The 24,129-nt window shown below is 36.9% G+C and overlaps 1 protein-coding gene across 5 annotated transcripts in view; it reads right to left on the minus strand.

Annotated features, from left to right (window-relative positions):
- The window catches only part of LOC128790612 (origin recognition complex subunit 2-like), a 68,871-nt gene that overhangs the window by 21,160 nt on the left and 23,582 nt on the right, over positions 1–24,129 (minus strand). For 4 of the 5 annotated variants that reach the window (XM_053947517.1, XM_053947515.1, XM_053947516.1 and 1 more), the window contains 9 exons: positions 20,638–20,817; positions 18,670–18,750; positions 17,928–18,043; positions 17,071–17,166; positions 16,070–16,186; positions 15,298–15,385; positions 11,292–11,451; positions 9,941–10,108; positions 4,530–5,048 (listed from right to left, as the gene is read on the minus strand). In XM_053947517.1, the coding sequence (XP_053803492.1) occupies positions 4,530–5,048; positions 9,941–10,108; positions 11,292–11,451; positions 15,298–15,385; positions 16,070–16,186; positions 17,071–17,166; positions 17,928–18,043; positions 18,670–18,750; positions 20,638–20,817 (1,525 nt within the window). The remainder of the gene's footprint in view (positions 1–4,529; positions 5,049–9,940; positions 10,109–11,291; positions 11,452–15,297; positions 15,386–16,069; positions 16,187–17,070; positions 17,167–17,927; positions 18,044–18,669; positions 18,751–20,637; positions 20,818–24,129) is intronic. The other variant, XM_053947519.1, reaches the window with a different exon arrangement.

Raw genomic sequence — 24,129 nt, forward strand, 5'->3', positions numbered from 1 at the left:
CACCTCCTCTAGGATTACCAGCACAGTACCTATACTATACAGCTTGGTTTTTATGATTTTATTCAAAAAGTTATTCTTGATTCTCTCTTAGTCTTCAAATTAATTTAAATTTGTAAGCCAAGATAAACAAAAATGTCTGGTTTGTGACCAAAGTTAAAATTCGGAACACTTAGAGGAGATAGCCATTGGTTCATGATAAAACAGGAAACGTTCAAACTCTTAGGTTAAAATACAGCCATAGCATAGAATTATCTATTCCAAAATTAATTTTTCAAAATATAATTCTCTGAACATGTTACACATTAAATATTGAGGAAAATTTCCCTGGAGCTACAATTTTCTAAGAAGACTAATCAACTTCATTAAAGAAGTAAAACAAGCCACATAATATCTGAAGACAAAAAGCAGAGTTGGGGTCACCTTACTGCAGAGTAGCTTTACCACCACTAAGATGCAAGTTTCCCCCTAAATCTTGAAAAATACGTTCCTATTTACATACAGTATACACACAGTTGAGGCAACTGATTGTCAACACGTGACAAATGTATGTACCTACTCACACACAAGTAAACCTCACATGGTGAGAAAAAACCCTGTCCCAGTAAACTCCAGTATTCATAAGTAGTGCAAATAAATACTTTATCAGAAAACATCTTTTTTTTTTCTCACTAAGTGATGACTTTAATTATGTTAAAGCTAGCAGGAGTATGTTGGAAATGCATTAAAGACCAACACACTTGCAAACTACAAATACTAGATCTAATGCTTACTGGCTGCAACATGATGTTCAGCATTACAGAATGAAGTATGCTGTTAAAAAACTTCAAATTCACATCAGAAAGGGTGTTCAAAGAAGTCTGCATTTTAAATGGACAGCGATACAGAAGTATCCATTTTATGAAATTTTCCAAACGAAAACTAAAGGGACAATACAGAAATTTAAAGTCATCTTGCAACATTAATTTTAATAGGTATTTTTACTTCATCACTTTTCTCTCTGCCAAATGAAAATATGGTTCACCTTTCAAAAACTATTCAACCAAAAAGCTGCTCACAATAAATCCCTGAAAAGGATAATCAAGCTAGAGTTCACAATCCCAACATTTGTATTTTCTTAAAATGACAAAGTCCAAAAAAATGAGTTGCAAAATGGCAGTATATTGTGATGTGCATAAAGGAAATTTCATTTTTCCCTACTGAAGTATATGTATACATCAGAATATAGAATTTACCCTTCCTCATCTAAGAATTGCATGTATGTGCAAGCATGCACATATATGGAGGGAAAAATCATAGTGTTCTGCTTCCTGTCCTTTTATAATGCTGCAGTTGCACTCAAACAGTGCAGAAATATACATCTAGTGCCTCCAGTACTAAATGTTCCAAAAGAAGAGACAGCAGAGTGAATTTAGGATAAGGAGGTTTGATTTAAGTCTAAACATTTGTCACAGGTGTCAGAAAATTTAAGTATGTTTTGTACTTTGTTTAGTATTTAGCATATATAATCAGAAACCCAGCAGATTATTCCCTCCATCCATATCCCAGACACTTCTGATTTTATTTCTGCCACAGTACTTTGGAATGCACTGAACCTAGTGTATAAAGATTTGCTATGACCTTGCCACACCTCAGCGTAGTTTGAGACCCGTCTAGCAGCAGTAATGATAAACATGATGCACAGCACTGCAGAGCCTCCTACTACAGCTGGTTTGTAGATACTTGTGATGACTTCATTGGTAAGGTAAACGTTCAACAGTACTTGGCTGAAAAACAACTAAACAAGCTCTCACAACTGAAACACTGCACTAAAAGGGTAATTTTTGAGAAGTCACAGATGTACCACATCAGCACACAGAAACCATATTTTTTTTTACAGTGATAAATTTGAACTCTTTTTAAAAAGACTGATATGGAGTAGGTATACATACACAAGAACAAACCAAAATACAATTAATGAAATCATAACAAAAGGCACATAATCAAAAGGAGACATGTAAAAATAATTTAAAAGGTAGTTTGGCTGAGATTTTTGCCAATTTTAATTTACACATGTACATTTGACTTCCTTATCTGAAGCCAGTAAAGCTGACTCACTTTCCTGAAATAGTTTTTGTAGTGTGGGACCCCACACAAAAAAAATTGCTTTTAAAAAACGGTTGTAAAATTTGACCTGGTGCCAATTTAAGTGGCCTAAAACTTCAGGAGGAATGCATCTAATTACAAATATAGAAAGTAGAGAACCTTGCTAATGAAAAACTTTTCTTTTTAAAATACTAAAATTAAGTAATTCTTAGAAAATTAGCTGACACTCCTGACCTTTTCTTTCCCAAATATTTAAGCAAATTTCCTTTCTGATACTCTCTACAAAGTATAAACTTGGTACTTCCAGTCATGACTTACCAATTGTCTCCACTAGGAGAATTTTATTTTATAAAGAAGATTTTAAGCATATACAGCTTTTGACATTTTTACAGAAATGTAAACCTTGTAGCTTCATCTCAGCTTTGCCTTAGTTCCATCTGTGCATGACTGGTGGTCCTTAAAAATTATTTTCCATTTAGAAACTGTTGAATTTTCCTTCTGATGAGTCTATTTACTCCTTACCTGAATTTCTACATCAGATGCCACTAAATTCACTTTATGAACGTATGATATGAAGACTAGGCTACCAAAATGACTCATCAAACCACAAAAAACCTTCAAATATTTTAATGAATTTTAATGTAAATTTGAAAAAAAATCTATTTTAAATAAAGCTTTAAAAAATCCCCACCAAAATCAGCTATCAGCAATACCTCACCATGTCATTCATTGTTCTGAATATCTTAAAGAGTATCATTCAAAGGCAGCCTGCTGTTTGTAACTGCTTGCATTTATCCTTCACAGTGACAGTGAAACAAAGTGCCCACATAAAAATCTCTTTCCTGCAGGTTTACAGTTTGTAAACTTCCAGGATATCATACAGGACTTAAGCAGAGAGGATGAACTTTTCTATCAATCCAAAAAGAGATACAGAGAGATGGAGAGAGAATGCCAAACATTCTCCAGAGTAACCAGAAATGTGCTTCTAAGCAGTGTCCTCTAACATAAGTACCAGCCAGTGCCCACACACCAGTCACATACATTCGAGGCTTGGCTCAATGGCACAAATTCTGCATTTTCTAGAGTAGGGCCAATCCACAAAAACTAAGAGTTAAAAAAACTCAAAAGATTATATATACCAAGGCAATGAAGTGTGATCTTTCTGGGGGAAAAAAAAATGAACTGTCAGTACCCCTTTGCACAAATGGCATTGCTAGAAAAGCATTTCACATTGAAGCTTCAGTGTTCCTATCAAACTATTGTCTCTATCCCTGAGACAGCACCTTGAGAGTATGGTCTGTCTGGACTGTAGGATTCCTCAAATGACTCCATCATTGAATTCAGGGACATTGAGAAAGCAGCTGAAAGGAAGGGGGATGTCCCAACAGCCACGATACAAAAGACAGCAGCCTGAGAAATACTCTTTACCCGAATACACCTTTCAATTTGGTGATCAGCACCTCACAACAAAAACAGTAACAACAGAAATGAAGCAGAGTTAGCCATTATTTCCTGGGGAAGTAGTGTTTCCTTCCCACTTACAAACCAAATTGCTTTAACAGCATGGTGGTGTCTAACTTTTAGTCTAAATGCAGAATGACCCTGTGTCCTGGAGGGGAAGACATAACATCACAAATGGCTACAACGCCATTAGAAGTGCATTGTAACCTACATTATCAACCTAGAATCCTGTCTCTGAGGGAATATAGCTTCTTAATATGCTTGTCTCAGTTGCTGAACATCAAAAGCTTCTGGGATGAGAGACTGGGGGCAGTCAAGAAAAAACTACCCTCATTTAATGAAAAAAGTGCTGTAGGCAGCCAGGAGCAGCAATGACAATCCCCTCCCCAGAATTGATTGCACAGACTCAGAGAGGTCCAAAGTCACACTAGAATCTCTGAGGCACTCCTGGTTCTGAGAAAGACAAGTCAGGATCCAGTAGTCTTTGCAGTACTGTAGACCGAGAAAACAAACCCGTTTCTATTTCTTAACAAAGCCAAAGCATCATCTCATAGGGATCACATTCACCATTTCCGCCGGTGTCTCCAGTCTCACAGTGTTGAAATGGGACTGATCAGCCTACGATGGATTGCACATCACCCAAAGAGAAAGGAAGGCATGGAAAAAGGCATACAGTACATTATATACTGCTTCACAACCATGTTTACAAGGGGGAAGGAGGATGAAGGTGAGGGAAGAATTATTGCTGTTTCAGTAATACAGTATGATAGCTAAACCAAATGAAACAAGATCACAACAGTCAGTATTTTCACACTGTGGGATGATGGTTCATGTTTTGCCTAAGGATGAACTTGCCAGGGATTAAGGGGGAAGAGGGAATACTACGGAAGGGAGTCAAAGTTACACCTGGGATATCAGCTGCATATTGAAACTTGGAGATCGAGACTGCTTGGTTAGGGGAGCTCCTGGGGAAAGGAGATCTTTACCTTCCCCAGCTTGGCCTAGCCGATCCTCCTGTAGGCTGATAGTTGAAAACCGATTGGTGTTGCCAGCTGCTAGACTGGTAAAACCCTCTGTACCAGCTCCAACACTGGAGCCTGCTTGACTGCCATTCACATAGTCAAATGATTTACTGGAGGAAGCACTGGCGGTCCTGATCAGGCCCAAACTGTTGGCTTTTGGCACCACCTGCCCAGCAGGCAGGCTGAGGTGTTTCTTAGTAGGCGTCATCTCAATTATATCTCCATCCAGGTCAGAGGATTGGTGCGCGTACTGCTTTCGAGCTACTGAATCCCGAGGGCTCTCATTGGATTTTGCTGCAGAAGAGGTTTCTTTCTCCTTAGCGGAACGCCCACTTGCTGTTTTCCTTAAGCTGCTCTTCTGGGATACAGAGGATACAGGTTTGGTCCCAGCTGGCTGGCTGCTGAGGGAAGCTCCTGATGAAAATCCTTCATCAGCATCATTAAGGTTTACAGACTCCTCTCTTCCATTTACACCTTCAGTATCTATTAAAAAAAAAAAAAAGAAGCAACCAAAAAATCCCCAAAGTAATCAGAAAACAGAGAATGCATTCAAGTTACATGAAGACAAAGATGTGCACAGAACGTCAAAACAAACCTCATTTGCTAATCCACTTGGATTCCACTTGCTTTAATTTTTTTGGATTTTCAGCCAATTTTCCTGCCATACTTAGCAGAATAACAGAGCACAAAGTAAGTGCTCCCTGAGCTTCGTTCACCTTTCACCTGTAATACTTTTATCAGTCAGAATATTGGTCCCAAACTTTGTCTATAAACAAGAATTGGGCCCCATTTGGCTAATTTGTTTTAGCTCAGTCTGCAGATATTGCTACCCATTCTCCTACTACAAGTTGTTAAAAAAAAACCAAACTAAAACAAACCCACAACGCTTTCAGACTATATTGATCCTATTTTGAGGAAAGATCTAAGGATCTCTTCCAGTCAGAGTAAGCTCTGGTGAGTACTCAGTAAACTCCAGAATTAGGCTATTTCCTAGGCTAACAGTCACAATGTTCCAACAGAGGTAGAAGGCTTCTCTTGTGTGTAGCTGGCACTTTGAACAATGTGACCATACTTTCTATTGGAGATTAACCTAATTCCTAGTTTTCCCTTCTCCAAAATTCAATCCTCCTTGAATTTGCAGCAATCCCATCCAGGTGCTTCTACCATATTTGCTTTTATTACAACATCTACATTTTTCAGAGGAAAAAAAAAAAAAAGGCAACCCTTGCATTAAGAGAAATTAAATATCTGAAAGGCTTCATGTTATAGAAGAGCCACTGTGCTTCTGACTGGAATTTCAAAGAGAAAATAACAGCATTGCAATATTATTTCTTAAATCCTTATTTTTAGGCATATAATATGATTAGGGCTGCACACAAATACTTTCTATCTTTTAATCTTATTCCAGTGTTTTTCTAAGCTCCAAGTTCTCAGAAGTTATTGTTTTAGTAGAAAACTGAGCAGCATTCAAAATTCAAAACTAAAAATGGAGCAACAGTTTTTGCTCCATGTATCTCATTTCAATGAGAAAAAGGCATAAATTTTCACCATGTTAGCAAAAAAGGAGTCACTCTGGCTATAATAATTTTGCTTTTCTTTGTAAAAGCTGTAGAGTCTGATTATCTGGAAGAAATACAGACCCAGCCCAGCCCACAGTAGTTATAAAGCTACTGTGGTGCTCTACTGTTAAGATTGTTCAACGCAGCTTGCCACCGAGCAAATACGTTGGAATCTTTTTTGTATAATAGGAAAATCATGGTGGCAAGTATCTGAGGGAGTCTAACATTTGAGTGGAAGCTCATCCTCTTATGCTGAGTGTTAGCTAAGGAACATTTCACATCATGGCAAACAGAAAAGACAGAAGCTTTTGGTGTTGTTGCCACCTCTGTGTAGCAGGAATACAGCCTGATCCAATTTCACATTTCTGAGGTGTAATGCAAACTCAAAACTTTCCAGGGCAGTTTCATTACTCTGCCCTACATTTACTACTTCTTTTCAGGAAACTTTGCCTTGTATCAGCTTACAAAAGATATTTAGACAGCTCCAAATCAAACCACTCTCAGCCTCTCTCAAGACAATGCAATGAGAGATGATTCTGTAGTTTTTAATAGCTCTATTTGACTCACTGGCCTCCCAGAAGCAGAAAAATAATATAGTTCATTTTACTGCAATCTTTCTTCCTTGGTTAAGCCTTTTGCCTTAGAAAAAGAAGCTCCTTAGGTTCCCAGGGCAATTATTAAAACGAAGGGTGCATTAGTTAACTTCCCGTAACCATATTTAAAATGCACGTACCTTCCTCACTTCCTGACCACCCTGTTTGGCAAAACTATGCCTTCCTCTTCTCCTTGACACATACCTGTCTTTTCTTACACTAGACAGTGATATATTTTATCCACAATCCACACTGACATTCCCCCCTCCAACCTTCCCACACACAATCAAAGGTACTGATAAAAATCAGACATTACTGGAACATACCAAAAAGCAAGACTGCTTTTTCCATTAACCAACATTTATATTTCTTTATATAACCATGCAAAGCTGGATGAAAGCACGTTAGTTACAAGCAGCAAGAGAAGCAGCTGAAGCCCCCTCTCAAGCCCTTCTTACTCAACAGAAAGATGTGGAACCTGTAAGAAGGTGTCTCCAGACAACAATGCTAAGGTTTTTATTATTACAAGAACATCAATAGTTTTCAAAGTTTATGTTAAAGCATTGCTGAGTAACAGGATGCTGAAACACATGTCCTATTCAGGGACTGTGAAGCAGTCACACTGAAAAAGTGACATTTTATGCATAGGACTTAAAGATAAGACTGAGAGGGGTTGTTCTAAGCTTTTGGATGCTGCAACTATGCAGAGGCCCAAGCTGCTCAGCACTGCTCGAGAAGAAGATAGAGAAGATAACATGCAAGAGAGTTTCTGTCTAGTCAAACCCACATACCTACAGAAGTCCCCAATGGGATTAAAGTAATTCAGCAAACACATTCTTTTCCTAATACATCTTATTTTTCCTTTAAAAATTGCCCTCAGAAATAATAAAAAAATGTTTGAGTCCTGACATATTCTGGGAAGGAAAACAGGATGATGTAACAATGAAGTTTTCAGGGTTTTTTTTGTTTTGTTTGTTTGGTTTTGGTTTTGTTTATGTTCCAATAGACCAATAAGACAATTTCAAAAGAAAACAAAATCTAAAAATCTACTCCCTTCTAAATACTCTTTATTTTAAGGCCAAAAGAGAAAAAGACAGTGCGACCCAACAGAAATCACATCCGTTGCACTACAGTGTGTATTCAGGACTCTCATAGTTCCTTATCAGAATAAATCTGTCCTCAAATAATTTGCTATTTGCGCATATACACAACTAGTACTTTAGATACAGCCTCAGTGTTCTCCACTGACCCAAAACAGCGCACAGAACCGCAGCTGCAATCACCCAGAACCAGAACACCTTGCTCTGTATTACTGAGTCATTCCTGGAGTCTTGTCTTTTTCTACTTAAGGGGTCAAAACGCGTGATCTGAAGAAGGAGTTTTATATACCTTTTAAAATTACTTTTAGCATGTTTATCCTTCCTATACCTGAAGACTGAAAAGTCACTAGAAGTGATCAGTCTCTCCTTGTGCTGTTTGACATCAAACTGGTATTTATAAGAAGGAATTTTCTGCCTGAAGCTTTCTGTGAAATCAGCATCAGAAAGCAAACAGACCCCTGGATATACACCCACAATTTTATGTTGATAATCAAGGCAAACTCCTTTCCTTGGCATTCTCCCAGATGCTATCAGCTGGAAAACTCAGTTTGATCAAGAATGTAATTATACATTGCTAATGTTACAGAAGTAAATGGTATTCAATCCATTTGTATTGAAGCAGAGAATATGGAATGATGCCTTATCCAATAATATGCCGAATTATATCAATGGCTTCAAACAAGACTAAAATGCATCATCTTTATAAACTTCTTTTCCCACTTCCTGTCTGTCCCAAAAGGTTCTCTGCAACTCAGGACTTCTCTATATCCTTCAGGTCATGCACATGCAAAGAGTTATAAAACAGAGTAAGATCAAGTGAAAAGTGACTTTAAGAGAAGACAGGATCATTTACTGAGCATGCTCAAATTCATAATGCACCAAATAGATTAAAAACCTGCACTAAATATTTTTATGCCACTGTCTTCTACAGAAGCATGAGATCTTAATTATTGCTGGATAGCATAGCAATTTTGTTTAAGTGTAATGCTTCTGTGATTCCACAATTAAGTCTCAAAATTCTCCAGATTGTTTAATGAAAAACAAATCTGAAGAACAAATGTAGCTCATATCTGAATATGCAAATAAATCTTATTTATGATCAACTTTTATATATATATATATATATATATATATATATACACAAAACTTATATAGCCTTATAGAGGCTGGAAACACCGAAGTTCACATAGAGAAGAAGGCTTAAGATAGGAGAGTACTTGAAAATATGTTCAGCTAAATCTGTAAGAAATTAATTCTCATCTCTGAGAAGAAATCATGATTCAAGTTCAGTACTTGAAACTATGTCTTTCATCAAGGAAATCCTCTTTACTCAAAAGTAGATGAACTTAAACAAAATTCTACCACCTACGCTATCTGCTATTCTTGGCTGCCAAGCAGACCTCTGAAGACCTACAGCATTCGTGTGGATAGCACAACTGAGAAAGAAAGCAGTAATTGTTTCTAAAGTTTTTAGAAACATGACAACCTCATTTCTTCCTGATAACACAAGCACTTTTTTGGTGCTTGTAGAGCAGCTAGTTCTAAATGAACTGGACATATATGAATTTTCAATGAAGGGATGACTGACAAATAGAACATCAGTAATTGTATACCTGTTTTAGATAGGCTTGACTTTTAATGGCAGCAGGAGACTTCATTCTTGAAAATTTAAAAACTGCAGACTAAGAAGACACTATTTTAACTAAAATGGAGCCAAATCCATTTATACTCTGTACTTTCTACTTTTCAGTGTTAGATTCATGCTCATCTGGTGCATATTTTTTCTTCTTAATATCAGATTAAACATGCTCAGTAATAAAGAGATTCCAAGCAATCCCAAAGCTCTTGGATATTACCCCTGTCTTTTTATTTTTTTTGTGCCATGCCAAGCAGTGTTTCACCACACAGATGCAAGCTCCAGGCCAGCCCACATGATAACAAAAGGTAGTTCCTGACCTGATGTTAGGTATATGGGGGATGTGTGTATCGCAAAGAAAGCTAATACACCCTGGGATAGCGGAAACACACACTAGAATGGAAAGAAGTTCTGCTTGGGGATAGGGAGCCAGGATCCTCCTCCAGCAACTGCCTCACTGACTTCTGCCTCCTCATCTCTGTCCTACCCTCTGTTGTGGCTGCTGCCAAGGTGGGCTCCGGGAAGCCATGCTCAGGGGTCCTGCGCATCAGCACCTCCCCCTCTTGCTCACGTTTGATCCCTAGGTCTGTGGAGCCGTGTTGGATCGGTGAGCCAGGAATGCTTGAGTCAGCCTCGATTGAGAAGTCAAAGCCATCTGGGATTCAACATATAACATTTTAGTGCTTTTCTATTCCTTTCTTGGCATTCCAACCCAGGCAGGGAAAATAGAAAGTTTATGTGGACACGGAACAAACATAAAACACTGCCCATGTGTAGTTAGAAGTGGTGAGAACATCCACAGAAAGGGACAGGTGGGCTGTACTGCAGACCAGAGACCAGCAAATGAATAGAATGACTGAATATAACTACAGTGAAGACAAACACGACACAGAGTCCTGAAAACAGGAGACAGCTACTTGTTGTCCTGGATATCCTGATTCAGCTGAAGACCAGAGGTCATCAAATCCTCTTGCACGTGACCAAGAAGAATAATAAAAAATAAAAGGGGAAAGAAACATACCACAGGAAAATATGTAATTCCTGTTTTCAGACTTTTTACTCTCAGTTGATTCTTATGTTATTCTCCTTTTTACCTTCATTAAGTTATGCAGCTTTTTAAACTAATATTTTATACATGAAGTAACAAAGCTTTAAAAGTAGACAAAGTGATTTCAAAGCAAGTTTTTTGCTACACCTACACTGAAGATGTCATCACATCAAGGTAAAGATCACTAGTTTTCTTTTTTGTTCATACAGTACTTCCATATGATGTAAGTACTCACTGAGGAAAGACTAATTCTAAACTATCCAAACCTATTTTATAGCTCCCCAATAAACTGGGTCATATGATGATAGGTGTGATGTTCAGTTTGTCCCTCTCCCACTGCCATCAGTAGCTTCAGGCAGCTGGAATCCTAGTAAGGTCTAGATGTTAGCATTCATTCCCTGAGCTATTTACGATGGGAAGCAGTTGCGTTTTAGCATAGATTAAACAAAGGACTCAAATTCTAAGCCACATTTTGCCCCTACAATGTCATACTGTCTTACATGGAGAAAAAAGAAATCTAATTAAACATTTTCCAATTTCTCCATTTCCTCATCTACCTCACAGTTTATCACAAAATCAAAACCAAAACAAATACCCAAAATATTAATGTTCATGCAGTGCTCTGAAGATGTGAAATATTATATACTATTATGGAGTATAACTTTTAAAAACAAACAAACAAAAAGCCCCCCCCCAATGTTCTGTAAACATTCAAACTCAGAAGCCAGATTACAGTGATAATGATGATTACAGTACATTGCAATATGTGCTCCTGGCAGAGAAAGCTCACCTTCTCTCCTCCAGCGATGACGACGGATGGAAGCTGTTGTAATAGCACTCCGAGAAATTCTTGGAACTGTTGGAGTAACTTCTACTTTCAGTACCTTCTGGCCTTCTTGTGATGCATCAGGAGCATCAAAAGGCAGCGAATTCTTCATGGCATTTGCAACCTAAGACAAAAGTAAGATGCTATATTACTGCTGTCCTTGATTGCACTAATGGCAATATTGGATTGCTTGCTGGATACAGAAAGGAGAACAAGCAAGAACAAGCCAGATTCCCTTCAAGATGGATGACCCCATGCCCAGGATTCAAGGTTGATTACATGGAAAATCTCATCACAAACATATTCTCAAAACCAGTTAATTTTTTCTATTTTTTTGAGGTAATTAATTTTGTTCTATCTTTGCCATCTGTAGTGACAGACGTTAACAACACATACAGGAAGGTCTCTATCCAAAAGAGACTGCAATATGACAATGCAAATACCATTTATGTTTTATGACAAGGGTGTCAATAAAACTAAGTCACAGCCCAAGCCAATGCAAACAGCCAGTGGCCTTGTGCACAGGGGGACAGAGCTGATTTCCACCACACCTTTCCACATACCAATCCCCAATCCTCCCTAAAAACAACCCCAAGAGAACCTAACCAAAGGGATTAGACTGCAGGTAATTGCAAGATTTATTCAGGGGAAAAAAAATATTTGCAACCTAAGCAATGAGCATCAAGTTATTAAAATACAGTGAAACAATAGGTTTAATAAAGATTAATGTAATAGCCTATTTAAAGTCAGAAGTGATGTTTTGCAGCTTTGAGGAGAACAAGTGACTTCTTTTGGCTTTGATGTTTTAATTGCTTCTTTAAGTTTCCCATAAAATGCCGTTGGGATTAGAGGTTTACTTTAAAAAGACAAACACAACTTTCAGTAATGTTTCTTACTTTACAAGTAAATTGTTCAACAAAAGTGAACTTGTGTATCATCTCCAGAAAAGCAAACTGGTTCTCTATGGCATGTGCAATATTCAACAATAACAAAGCTTTCAACAATAACAATGCATACAAAATATTACTTAAAGCTTCAAAATCCCCCCAAAACCACAACCCATAAAATGAATACACCTTGATTTTCCAAAAATCTTCTACTCACTGGAGCTGCTACCTCTCTTGAATAGATATCCTTGTCAGTATACAAAAAATAAATCTAAAAATTCATAGCAAAAGACTTCTGCATCATGACCAGAATCGTGACAGAGCATTTCTGCTTGTTGAACGTTTTAACAGCTGGCCCTTTCTAGCAGCACAAACTGTACTTCTGGGGACTGAGGAAAACCATATGGAGATAAAAAATCAGTGCAACAATAAATCTTTGAAACAATTTAAACAACCAGACAGAATGAGTCACAGTCCTTGTCTGACAAAAACACCCTCAAAACCACGATCTTTCAGGATGCAAAAACACTTGCTCACAATATCTAATCCAGCACTGAAAGGCAGGAAAACAAACACAGAGCACAATTCAGACTTGGCAAGCCAAGTCTGCAGCTATCAATGACAAAGGAAGGCTGGTTTCAGGCCAGACATCCACTCTTGCCTCAGAAAGGAGCTCTAAGGAAAGAACATTCAATACCAGCAGTAAGTGTATCAATAAAATACACTGGATAAAGCTGCTGTCACAACAGGGACTTGTTGATCCATGGTTCCCGTGCACTGGACTTGGAAAACCTGTGTGTCTCTGCTCTGAAGACTGGGATTTCTGTCTGAAAAACATGCAGAATGCTTTGTTCAGAGGAAAACACTGTCTGGAACTAGTCTGCTCCCCAGTTCCACGGTGCTCCTAATTCTGACACTTGGTGATTAGTTTGGCTCTGTAGGAACTCTCAGGTTTCTTGACCAGTATCCAGTGTTTGTTAACAGAAATACTTTTCTTAAACCAGGCCTTTCCCTTGTGTTAATTCCTACCCTTTCCACTGCAGTCTCTGGGTAAGAGTGATAGAAGACCACTTCTACATTACAGATATTTCATAGCTTTCTGATGCCGTTTTCCCACTTGGGTTTTTTTTAAGCTTAGGGTTTTTTTCTGCAGGCAATAAAACCCTATGTAAATAAGAGCATGGATCTACTAAATGGTCAAAAATGTTTCTCCAAGAAACAAACACAGGGATCATGATGTTTCTCATTTTAATGATGACTGATGGTATTCCCATAATTACACAAATAGGTATCTGAATACAGGTATCAAAAATAATCCTAATCTGGGGGTTTGCCTTAATATTAAATAGACTTCAAAGAATTTGCTGCTCTTAGGAAATCCTAGGCAGAAGCTGAACTTAGCAACTTACCTGTGAAGCATCCCAGATGATATTTATTTGGTACTAGTAGTTTTAGGTTTAAAATACAGAATTTTATAATGCTGCTAAACTATATACATCTCCTGAAGAATGCAAGGAGAGCAAAGATTTCCGATCTTTGAAAAAGTCAAATTGCTTGAATATACAGCATTAGGGAAAAGACATGCAGGTAATTTTTTTAAATAAAAGGACAATTTCTTCAAGCTACTTTTAAAAAATGTTAGTAAAACAAGACAGGAAGCAGGCAATGATCAGATTATTAAAAAAAAAACCACCTCCCCCAATAGGCCTGCATGCATATGCAGGAAAAACCTGACAATCAGGAAGGGGTAAAAATTGGTGATATCATGATGTCACCAAACAATGGGCTAGAGAATCAATAAGAGCTTTAGAAAAAAAATCCAAATACATTCTAGAAGAGTCTTACAACTAGAAGGAATCTCTAAGGACAAACTGATTAAAAATGAACAATGAAAACTAAAAATTGTCACATCATCAAGTTCCAGATCCTCCTACACACTTTTCAAATGTAGTAGTTTGATAGGATGGCCCATTTCAGCAGGTTCAATATTTAATTTAAAACTTTCAATCTGATGGAGTGATGAGTCATTTCCAAAAGGAGCCAACTATTATAATAATTCAATGAATAGCAGGCATTTTAAATGCAGCAGTGTCAGAAAGCCTGTAGATAAATTGTACAGCCAATATTAATACCTTTGGAGAATAATTTTATGCAATTTAGTTCAGGAAAGAGTGATCTCAGATTGCCACGTAAAAAGATTTTGCAAATCCGCTCCTTCGTCAGTTCTGTAAAAAGCAGTGACATTTTACTGCTGTTAGTTCAGAGGACTAAAGGCTTCTAGCCACAATTCTGATGCAGAAACTGAACAACAATCTAATTTACTTTATTCTCCTTAATTTTCCCTTTTCTTTTGATTCTCATTCCTACATCTGACAAAAATTTCTCCTTTCTCTCTTTCAACCTTCTCATCCTTCCCAATCACACCCACCTGCATCCAGCCCAGATTCACCACTTTCCCCATTTCTCTTTTTTCATGATTGGAACAGCAAATATGGTGAAAACTGAAAAAATCCCCACCCCAATTAGAACTACTCCATTTTACTGCTGTTCCTCCAAACAAGGTAAAGATTAAGATCTGTGTGACTTTTATCAAACAAAATCTGGCATTGACTCTGGGATTGGAGCTCCTTTTCACTTTCAGCTGTATCCTGCTGTTGCTTTCTCTACTTTGTTATCAGTTGAAACACACAGCTTATTCTCAACCCTGATGAAGGTCTAGAAGCAAAGAAAACACCTTTTTTGCAACCAATGCCCTATAACATACAACTATTCAGTTAAGCTTCTTTGAACCACTCATGAGTAGCTTATGTCAAAACGACAAACATTTTGAGCCAACTGTAACATATTAGCAAAATCCTAGCTTTCAGTCTTAATGAGTCCTGGAAGATCCCAACACCCTGGCTTAATACTCAACAGAAAAAGTATGGTATAAATAGCTATGTTGCAAACACCAGCTGTTAACAAATCACTTGCATTAGATTGTGCAGTGAATGGACACAAAAGCTTCCATTACCACTCCACTTCAGAAACACATCCATACTCCTCTTAACCAAGCCCATAAATTACAATGGATTGTTTCTTACCAGCAGAGGCTGTGAGTAGAGTTCAAGCTGTGCTCTGTAAATTATGTCCTCCAATACCTCCTGGCCAAGCTCCCACTGACCATTATATCTAAAAAGTAAAGACAGATATTTATCTTCTGCATCTTATGAAAACAAACTTGTCCATTTTTCTGTCCAAATCCAGCTTTGCACTTCTCAGCTTATACAGAAAATTCATCAACTGTATGTACACCACAGTGTACATTCACTTCTTTTAGCACTACAACGTATTTTATTAACTTCTTGGTGTAACAAGAAAGCCCTTCCATGTTACCTCCAAACAAGACAAAATTGATGCCATAATCAGGACAAACTTTAAAAAAATGGGGTCAATATGCAAATGCTAATGCTACTTAGCAGAACTGAATTTGCTCTAGAAATGTATTTTTCTACCTCAGATGCTACTGACATTTAAGAGGTCTGCATTTCATCAGTTTATCTTGGCATCCAAGCTCATTTTGCTTGTGAATAGAAGGTATCTGTGGTACTGGCAAGGTGGAAAAAAACTGAAACCAGAAGCCTAACTCTCTTCAGCAACTACTGCTGGCCCTTCATCCACCAACTCAGTGCTGACAAAAATATTTTCAAATTATCTGTTGGCTGAATAAAAAAGTAATTGGAAATCCACTAATTGAGAACAAACTTGTGTTATGAGCCTAAAAATTTTTTTCAATTATAAAACAAGTGGCATTTATATTTTAATTCATGTAAAAGCAGACCTTTCTCTTTAAGTAAGAGAATCCTGTCCACTTACATGGCATAATAGACACCTGTGAGCAGCTGCACCATGAAGTCAGGGTCTAACACCACTCTACCACAGTGTTCTTTCCAGCGTTTCTCATGCTGCCGTGGAAATCCACTCACACACAGCCTGAAAACAACATCATTACAAGGAAGTATTAACTCCACAACGACTACAAATGCCTTTATATCCCAGAGATTTTAGTTATTTTCAAATCTATTTTTTTAAATATAAATACATAACATAGAACATTCTTATGTTGCATTCCTAATCATTAGAGAAGTTTTGTAGCAGTGCCGTGATATGCAGCTTGCTGATAGTCCAGTGCTACACCCATGTAGTCACTAACTCCACTTGTTTTCCTCAAATCAGAACCAGCTTCTAAAGAACAGGGGTGGCAAGATGTTCTCTACTACCAGACAGAAGACTCTCCCTCAAATTCAGTAACAGAAACCAATTTTCCCTATAGGAAACATTTCAGTCATACAGAAGACAATTATGTCACCTCCCATCTAATGTAGGATGACAGCATTCAAGACACCTTATACCTAAAGTCAGATAACACACATATTATAGACTTGAGAACTGCTCTTAGCTGCCTTGTAAGAAATATTTCGGATGCTTGAAAAAGGAGCCTGTCCTCCCATGTACTGCCTACATTAAAACCAGGATAATTTATTATATCCTTATTGAATCAGTTTACTATCTGAATCTTCATCATGGAAGCAACACATGGCCACTGATACATAGCAACTGTGGCACTGTCTCCAAAACAACAGATATCCCTTGCATATAAAATGTTGTCTTGCTTCTCTACTGAAAGAACAGATCTAATATTCAGATGTAGGAAAATGAAACACATCTGGCAAATTTAGCATAGCCACAGCTCAAGTGAAAATGATGGAAGCATACCAAGAACCAATCTATTCCCACCAGAAAGTACTTTTCTTTACTGGATGAATATTTGAAAGTCTAGGTGACCCTGAAGACTACCTCAAAGGCAAGTGTCTCACCTGGAACCCATCGTACAAAGTGACTGGTACGAAGAAGCAGGCATGTAGACAATAGCTGAATTGTAACACAGCATAAGAAAGCTCAGCACCTCAAACCTGAAAAGAGAAGGGGCAAAATCTTGCATTGTTTATATTCTTAATATTTCATTGAAATTTAACGCAAGAAATCTACAATTCAGTCTCAAAAAGCACCCTACAGGAAGAACTATCAGAAGTAAACACACAAATCCTTTAATCGTCTTTCATTATAATTCACTAACTTGAAACAGGATACCAAAGGTTCACTATAAACATTTCTTCTGAAAATCCAGAAATCCGTTAGCATATACAGGAACTATGAAGGAAACGAGATATGGCATAATATTTGGACAGTTATAGAAGCAGAAATGTCTGCAACACATTCAAAATTATTTTATCAGTTTTCCCAGTGCTATCTTTAGACACAGGTAAAGCTAACAGTCATTAAACAGCAGGGCAATTTCTCTCACTCCTGATTCTGTCTACCCACTTAGCTCCATTTCCTTTTTCCAGAATAAAAGGAGTCATAGGCCCTGATTCAAAGCTGAATTTTGTTACACTTCCAGGAAAAACTGAATAGACAGCCATAAAATGAAAGATATTCCTTGCAGGCACAGAAATGACAGAGAAGTTATTCTTCAAAATTAACTAGCAGAACATACAAGGATGGAACAAAGAAAAAAAATTAAATTCAATATTACTAAGGCTGTTCTCTAGATTTATTTCTGAGCACTTAATGCTGAGAAAGGATTGATCACAAAATACTTTTGTTTTGTTTAAGGTTTGTCTCCCTAGTGAAGCACCTTTAATATTAAGAGTTAATATTAATATTAACCTACCGATTCTGTGCTGTGAAGGTTTCTCTTTGAGGATGAAGATCACTGTAAACTACTCTGATAAGATCATGCTGACTTAATGCTCCTTCAGTTAAAGCCATGGATCCAATGGTAGAGGGCTAGAAGTAGGTGGCGGGAGAAGGAAGGAAGGGAAGGAGGGCAGAGAAGTCATAAGTAAAAATTCCCCAAAAGCATTAAAGCTCCTAACTACCTAAGGCAAAAGACACACTTATCTTGTGATCTGTAAAAATGGAGATTATTCTAGAATACAGTAGATCTAAAAACATTACCTGGTTTCATTGTTTTAAAGTGTACACACAAGTAATACAGCAGGTGAGAACAATTTTCAACTTTGATTCTTACATATCCACGTACAGTAAGTTTGTCCTGATCACACAGACCTTTTGTCCAGAAACATTAGTGAAAGAAAAATACAATTGCAAGTTCTAAATGAACTAAGGAAGAGTTAGAAGGAAGACTGCTTTTATGCTAACATGTAAGAGGTGCAAAAAAACAGTTGCAACTACAACATAACTATATTAAAAGCAGGCAGTCAAATATTTTTGAACATTTAAATTCCTGTTCTTCTACAAACTCTATAGCATTCTATTACACTAACTGCAAGCTACAGACATTGAAAACTTTCTACAACAAGATGCACCTAAAATAGCCTGTAGCATCAAATGGATCCAGTTTCCATTCCTCTAATAGATCCAATTTTAATTTACCGTAGTAGCTCTCTTACCTCATGATATATTGAGGGTTTAGATAATGAAGGGATGGTAAAAGACAAAACTTTGTTATTTCCATCTTTGTCAGCAATTTCCTGCGTTAAAAACAAAACCAGAACTCAAACAGAAGTAAGGAGACAGGATTTGGAATAACTTTCAGCTCTTAGAAGGAATTTAACAAATAAGTTAGATGTCCTGATCTGATAAGACTATTAACACCCCAAGGACTTTGTGCATTTGCAGAATATCAACAATATCAACATACATATTTAATAAGTGGGAAACTACCTCTATCACAAACTGCTCTGCAGAATTAGTGTGCAATACTTAAAAAAAACCCCAACACTGGCTCCTTAATCAGTAAGACTAAAGATACTGACAGAGAAGGGCTGATGAGTCACTTGCTGACAACGGGTAGTATTTCATAATAAATGTGCCACAGAGAAAAGGTGAAATCAAGGGGACTGGCAAAGTTTCCTCAGGAGGAAACACACACAGTGTTTTCTTCAAAGGCTTTCAAACTGGTCAGATTTTGCAGTTGCTAGGCTACTACATAAGCAAACCCTGCAGTTTTAAAAGAAAATATACTGAGAGCAATTACATAAGACTACAACAAAAAGGAATCTAAAATCCTGCCTTTGCACTTTGTACAGCAAATTTTCAAACAATAAGCTCCAGTCATTCCAGTTTATGTAAAAGTTTAGCCCAGGGCAGCTCAGTACTTGTAGCAGGCTTCAAGGATTATAACAGGAGAATGGCTGACAGAATTCGTCAGAACACAAAAGATTTATTTACCCCTTTCACTTTCTAAGTATTCAGAAAATAACTTCACTCTCAGTCGATGTGCAGAAAAATATCAGCTTCATTAAAGAAAAAAAAATTGTGAGAGCCACTGTTCATTTTGAGGTCTTTTTCTTTCTGAATATGCAGAGAATGAAGAAATTACTGTCCTTAAAGAATATGAGTCACCAACATGACTTTCAAATGAACTGCAGAACATTCATGAAAAAAAGGGAGGAAAGATAAATGTTCTACTTCAATCCAATAGACAGTACAAAAAAATCTGTTTCCAAGCAGTTTCCAGTGTTTTTTTCTATCAAAATAAATCTAAAATAACTAGATCTTCCAGTTGTTAGAGTTGATCTACAGACACATAACTAGAATAAATTTTATTTTTAAGAGTCACAGTTTGCCTAGTCTGTGTATTATGCATAGAAATACAACCCACAATTGAAAGGAGGGGTTTACAATGGCATTAGAGGGAAGGGTGATATTCAGTAGAGTATGTTTTAAGGTCCTATACCACGGAAATTCCCACAGGAAAATGTCTCTTGTGGCAGTATTGCTGAATTTATCAAACAGCCTCATAACATTACAAAAGAAAACATTTCCAGGCCAGGGTAAGGATGTAAAAAACTGCTTTTGCATCTAACAGCCAAATTTAATAATTTACAGTTACTTTTACTTATTCTTAAAACCACAGTTCCCCTCAAGACAGTTATTTGACTCAAATGGACACATGCATATATCTGAGTGCTCACATTCAGAGTGGCTTCATCATCAAACTACCCTTAAAAAAGACATGTTCAGAGTACGTGGGAGGGCAGGGGAAGTGATACATCAAGACTGACTAAGCATATGAGCCTGACAATCATAAGAAGTCGTATTTTGCAACATTAAGAAGGGCTACCTAATTTCCTTACAAACAGAAATATATAAAAGTTTGAGAAAGCCCATGAGATGATTCTTTTCAGTGAAAATGTTTTTTTCCAAAGAAGATAATTTAAAAATATGTATTTCTGCAAAAACATCTTTACTAAACCTTCATTACATTATGCTTTTCTCTGTATTAAATACACTTTCCTTTAAGTGTATTTTAATTTTAAATATGTTATTCCAGCAATTTACTTTATTCCCAGTGGTCAGTGATGCAAAACTTCAGATCAAAGCTTTCCTCAGCCATTCCCACTCATCTCACTCACCAGGTTGTAAATGCCAAGCAGCAATGCTTCAATGCAGCCATTACTCTGCCTATCCCTGCTGGCAGTGAGACGCAGATAAACCCAGATCAGCTCTGGCAAAAACTGCAGCGTGAATCTCTTGAGTCGAACTTCAGAACTCCGATAAAGTTCAAAGAGCTGGTGGCAAACAGGCTCCAGGAGCTGTGGAAAGGTAAAAAAGCTAATTAGTTACTGGTAGGCTTCTCTAATAAGGGAGAGTGAAACAACAAATCTAGAGGCTATATGATATAGCCATTGCAGTCAATAAAAATTGCATTCCCTGCTGGCAAGCGAGTGAATGAATCACACTGGTATCTGCATTCTGTTTAAGGAGATCCATAAGGACAGACCTGAGGGCCACTGGTATGCAGTATTTGGACATGTGGCCACCACAGCCACTACCATGTGTGCTTTGAGAAGATTCTTCTCTAGGGCTGTCAGTACAAGATTTATTTTCTGTACAGGTACTAATTTAAGGCGTGTGACAGACACGTGTTTTGAACTATGTGCACTGTAAAAGTTAAGTGCAGCTGTAAGGTCTATGAAAGTACAAAGGTTAAAGATCAGCTGCTAATGACAAGTCCATTGACAAAAATATGAATTAATTTCTTACCTACACCTTTTGAGTTTCAAAACCAATAACTAAGTGTGTTCATTACAATGCAAACTGATCTATTAATTTTGAGTTGCACTTCAGGTTTCACTACAATAATGAAAATAAAGGTCCCTATTGAGTCAGTGTGATAAAAGCATGAGGTAAACATGCCATTTTAAGAGCCTACCATGCTAAACCAATACCTAAGATTCATCCTTGGAACTGTTAGGGAACAGGAAAAAAAGCAGAAAGAACCACACTGACCAGTCTCATTCTTTCCTATGACTAATCAAGTTTTTATTACCAAAATCAAAACTTGAGGGAAAAAAAAATTGAGAAAAAATTTAAAACTTCCAAGACAAATTTTTGTAAGGTTTGTGACCACTATCTAATATTGTGTTGTACCAAATGGGATGATCTGACATAAGGAAAATATTTATGGGATTCACTGTCCAAAAAAACAGAGGCATACATTTAACCTAAGGCATCCATATTCATATAGAAGAGTTACAGAGTAAGAAAATAGAGGCCAGAATCTCAAGTCTTATTTCTAACAGTACATGCTTCATGCAGCTCTCTTAGACATACAGACATACAGATTAGATAAGGCATATATGACCCTCCTTTCACTCTCAGGCATATGCACCTGGGACTTTCAGAGAATTAGCAGCACATTTCATGGACTTTGATGCATTCTTTTTTCATTAATTTGTCTATTCATCATAATCATCAACTTCCTGTAGAATTGAGAGTCACACTTTTGCTATGCTGCACAAAGATATATTTCTGTGGTTTATTGTGAACCATCCATTCTCTTAAAAAACTTAGGAGTCCCTTGCTAACAGCAAAGGGACCAACATTTCTGCAAGTGAACAGCTGGAATGTTTGATAAATGTGCAAGGCCATAAAGCTCTAGGAATGTACAATTTCACATACCTATATTTACACTTAGATATTCTATACTGGTATAGCACAAACATAAAGCATACATTTGACAGAACTATCTATTAAGAGAGCATCACCCAGGAAACAGTTTCATCTCCAACACACAATATTCTGGTCAGTGTAGCACACCATACTTAATCACTGATGACGTAAGCCATAACATGACATTACGTAAAATAAAACTCATCTGTCAGAGAAATCTCTTATAAAACAAGGCTCTGGTGTAAGTACCTTCTGTTACAAGGCTTCTGATTGACAGACTTGTTACTCTAAGCTAGAAGCCAGCTTTTACAACAGAAGCAAAGAGAGACTCTGCAAGGAGAGCCAAGAAAAATGACACTGACAAAGCTGATACAGAATGAGAGAAGTCCAGTCATTTAGAACAAATGGATTTTCACAAGTCATATAAATCTGTCTGTCTATACACATACATACATATATTTATATGCATACATAGAAAGACAGATAGAAAGATATAAAATAACCAACCACTTAAGTTTTGGCTTGGGATCTAAATGAAATTAGAAGTCTGTAAAGCTTCTGTTAAAATCACTTTAAGGAAAAAATGGTACAGCTTTCTGGTATTATACTTATTCTAGTATTTCATACATATATAGCACTTTATGTTCAAAAGAGGCATAAGTATATCCTTTCTTAATGATTATTTACTTAATTGAAACTCCTATCTAAAAGTGACAGAAATTATTAAAACCAACTGTTACAGTAAATGTTCTAATCCTCAGAAATAGAACTGTATCTTTGCTTTATGAAAGGCCTAACATATTTTAGTGTTCAAATTTTAAAAATGGTTACTAAGTAATTCAGACATCACTAAATAAATTTATACGTATTTCTTTAAAATAAAATATGATCAAGAGGAGAACAGAAAGAAAAAGAAACCTCTGAAAACAAAAGATGCAAGTGTATCTGCAGCGAGCTGACAAGTGCAAGGAAAACTAAAAATATTATCTGAAACCAGATATATACAATGGCAATGCTATAAATAGTACTCGTATTAGATTAGAGATGACAGCAGCCTAAAGCTGTTTCCTATTTGAAATTAGCCAGTCTAATCCAAGTCCCATTAAAAATAGTGGGAAAGGAAAATTTATTTTAACTAAGTCAGATGCCACTCAACCAGAGCAGTTACTAAGTTTATTCTACCTACGTTCACATGAAATTTTTATAAAAAAATTTCTTAGACTAGGGAGACATTCTCCCTAAAAAGATACAAGCAATATCCAGTCAGTGGTGCTGCAAGCATTCAAATTCTCCTTATTTTTAGTAGTTGTCATATTTGTTGTGGAAAATGTTTAAGAACTGCAATTACTTAGGTAAAAACCTGCGACTACTGTAGCACTTCTGGTGTCCTCAGAGCTGTAAGAAAAGCTGTAAGCTTTTTCCACAAGAAAAAGCTGCCATCACAAAGATGCTACAACACCAATATTTTCAAAAGCACAAACACCCAGGATTTTCCTATCAAAGTACAGTATGATAGCCTCCCACCTGGAAACACAAAATTTGACACTCTGAGAAAGAACAAATGTTTTCCTCGCATCCTACTTATCTGGCTTTCCAAAGAGCCAGTCTCTTCCAAGTAATTCTCTGAATACACATACTGAGAAGACATGGATAAACAGAGGAAATGGAGCTTTTGTCATCAGTAATGGGTGTACACATGAACTGGCACATATTTTTTAATCTCTAAGATCTTTCAGTCCAAAGTTAAAGCAAACTGAGTAGCACAGAAGTCAGAAAAAAAAATCCAAAGTAAAATAGCTCTTACAATCCTCTCCTTTTCCTAACAAACAAAATCATTTTAATTATAAGATCTTTCCTATTAGCATAAGCAGCAATAAGCATAAAAAACAAATGACATTTTCCCTGGCTTAAACATACAGCAAGCGTCAATTATCTAATTTTCACTCTTCATT

Source organism: Vidua chalybeata, chromosome 7 (assembly GCF_026979565.1).
Source record: "Vidua chalybeata isolate OUT-0048 chromosome 7, bVidCha1 merged haplotype, whole genome shotgun sequence".
NCBI classification, from domain to species: Eukaryota; Metazoa; Chordata; class Aves; order Passeriformes; family Viduidae; genus Vidua; species Vidua chalybeata.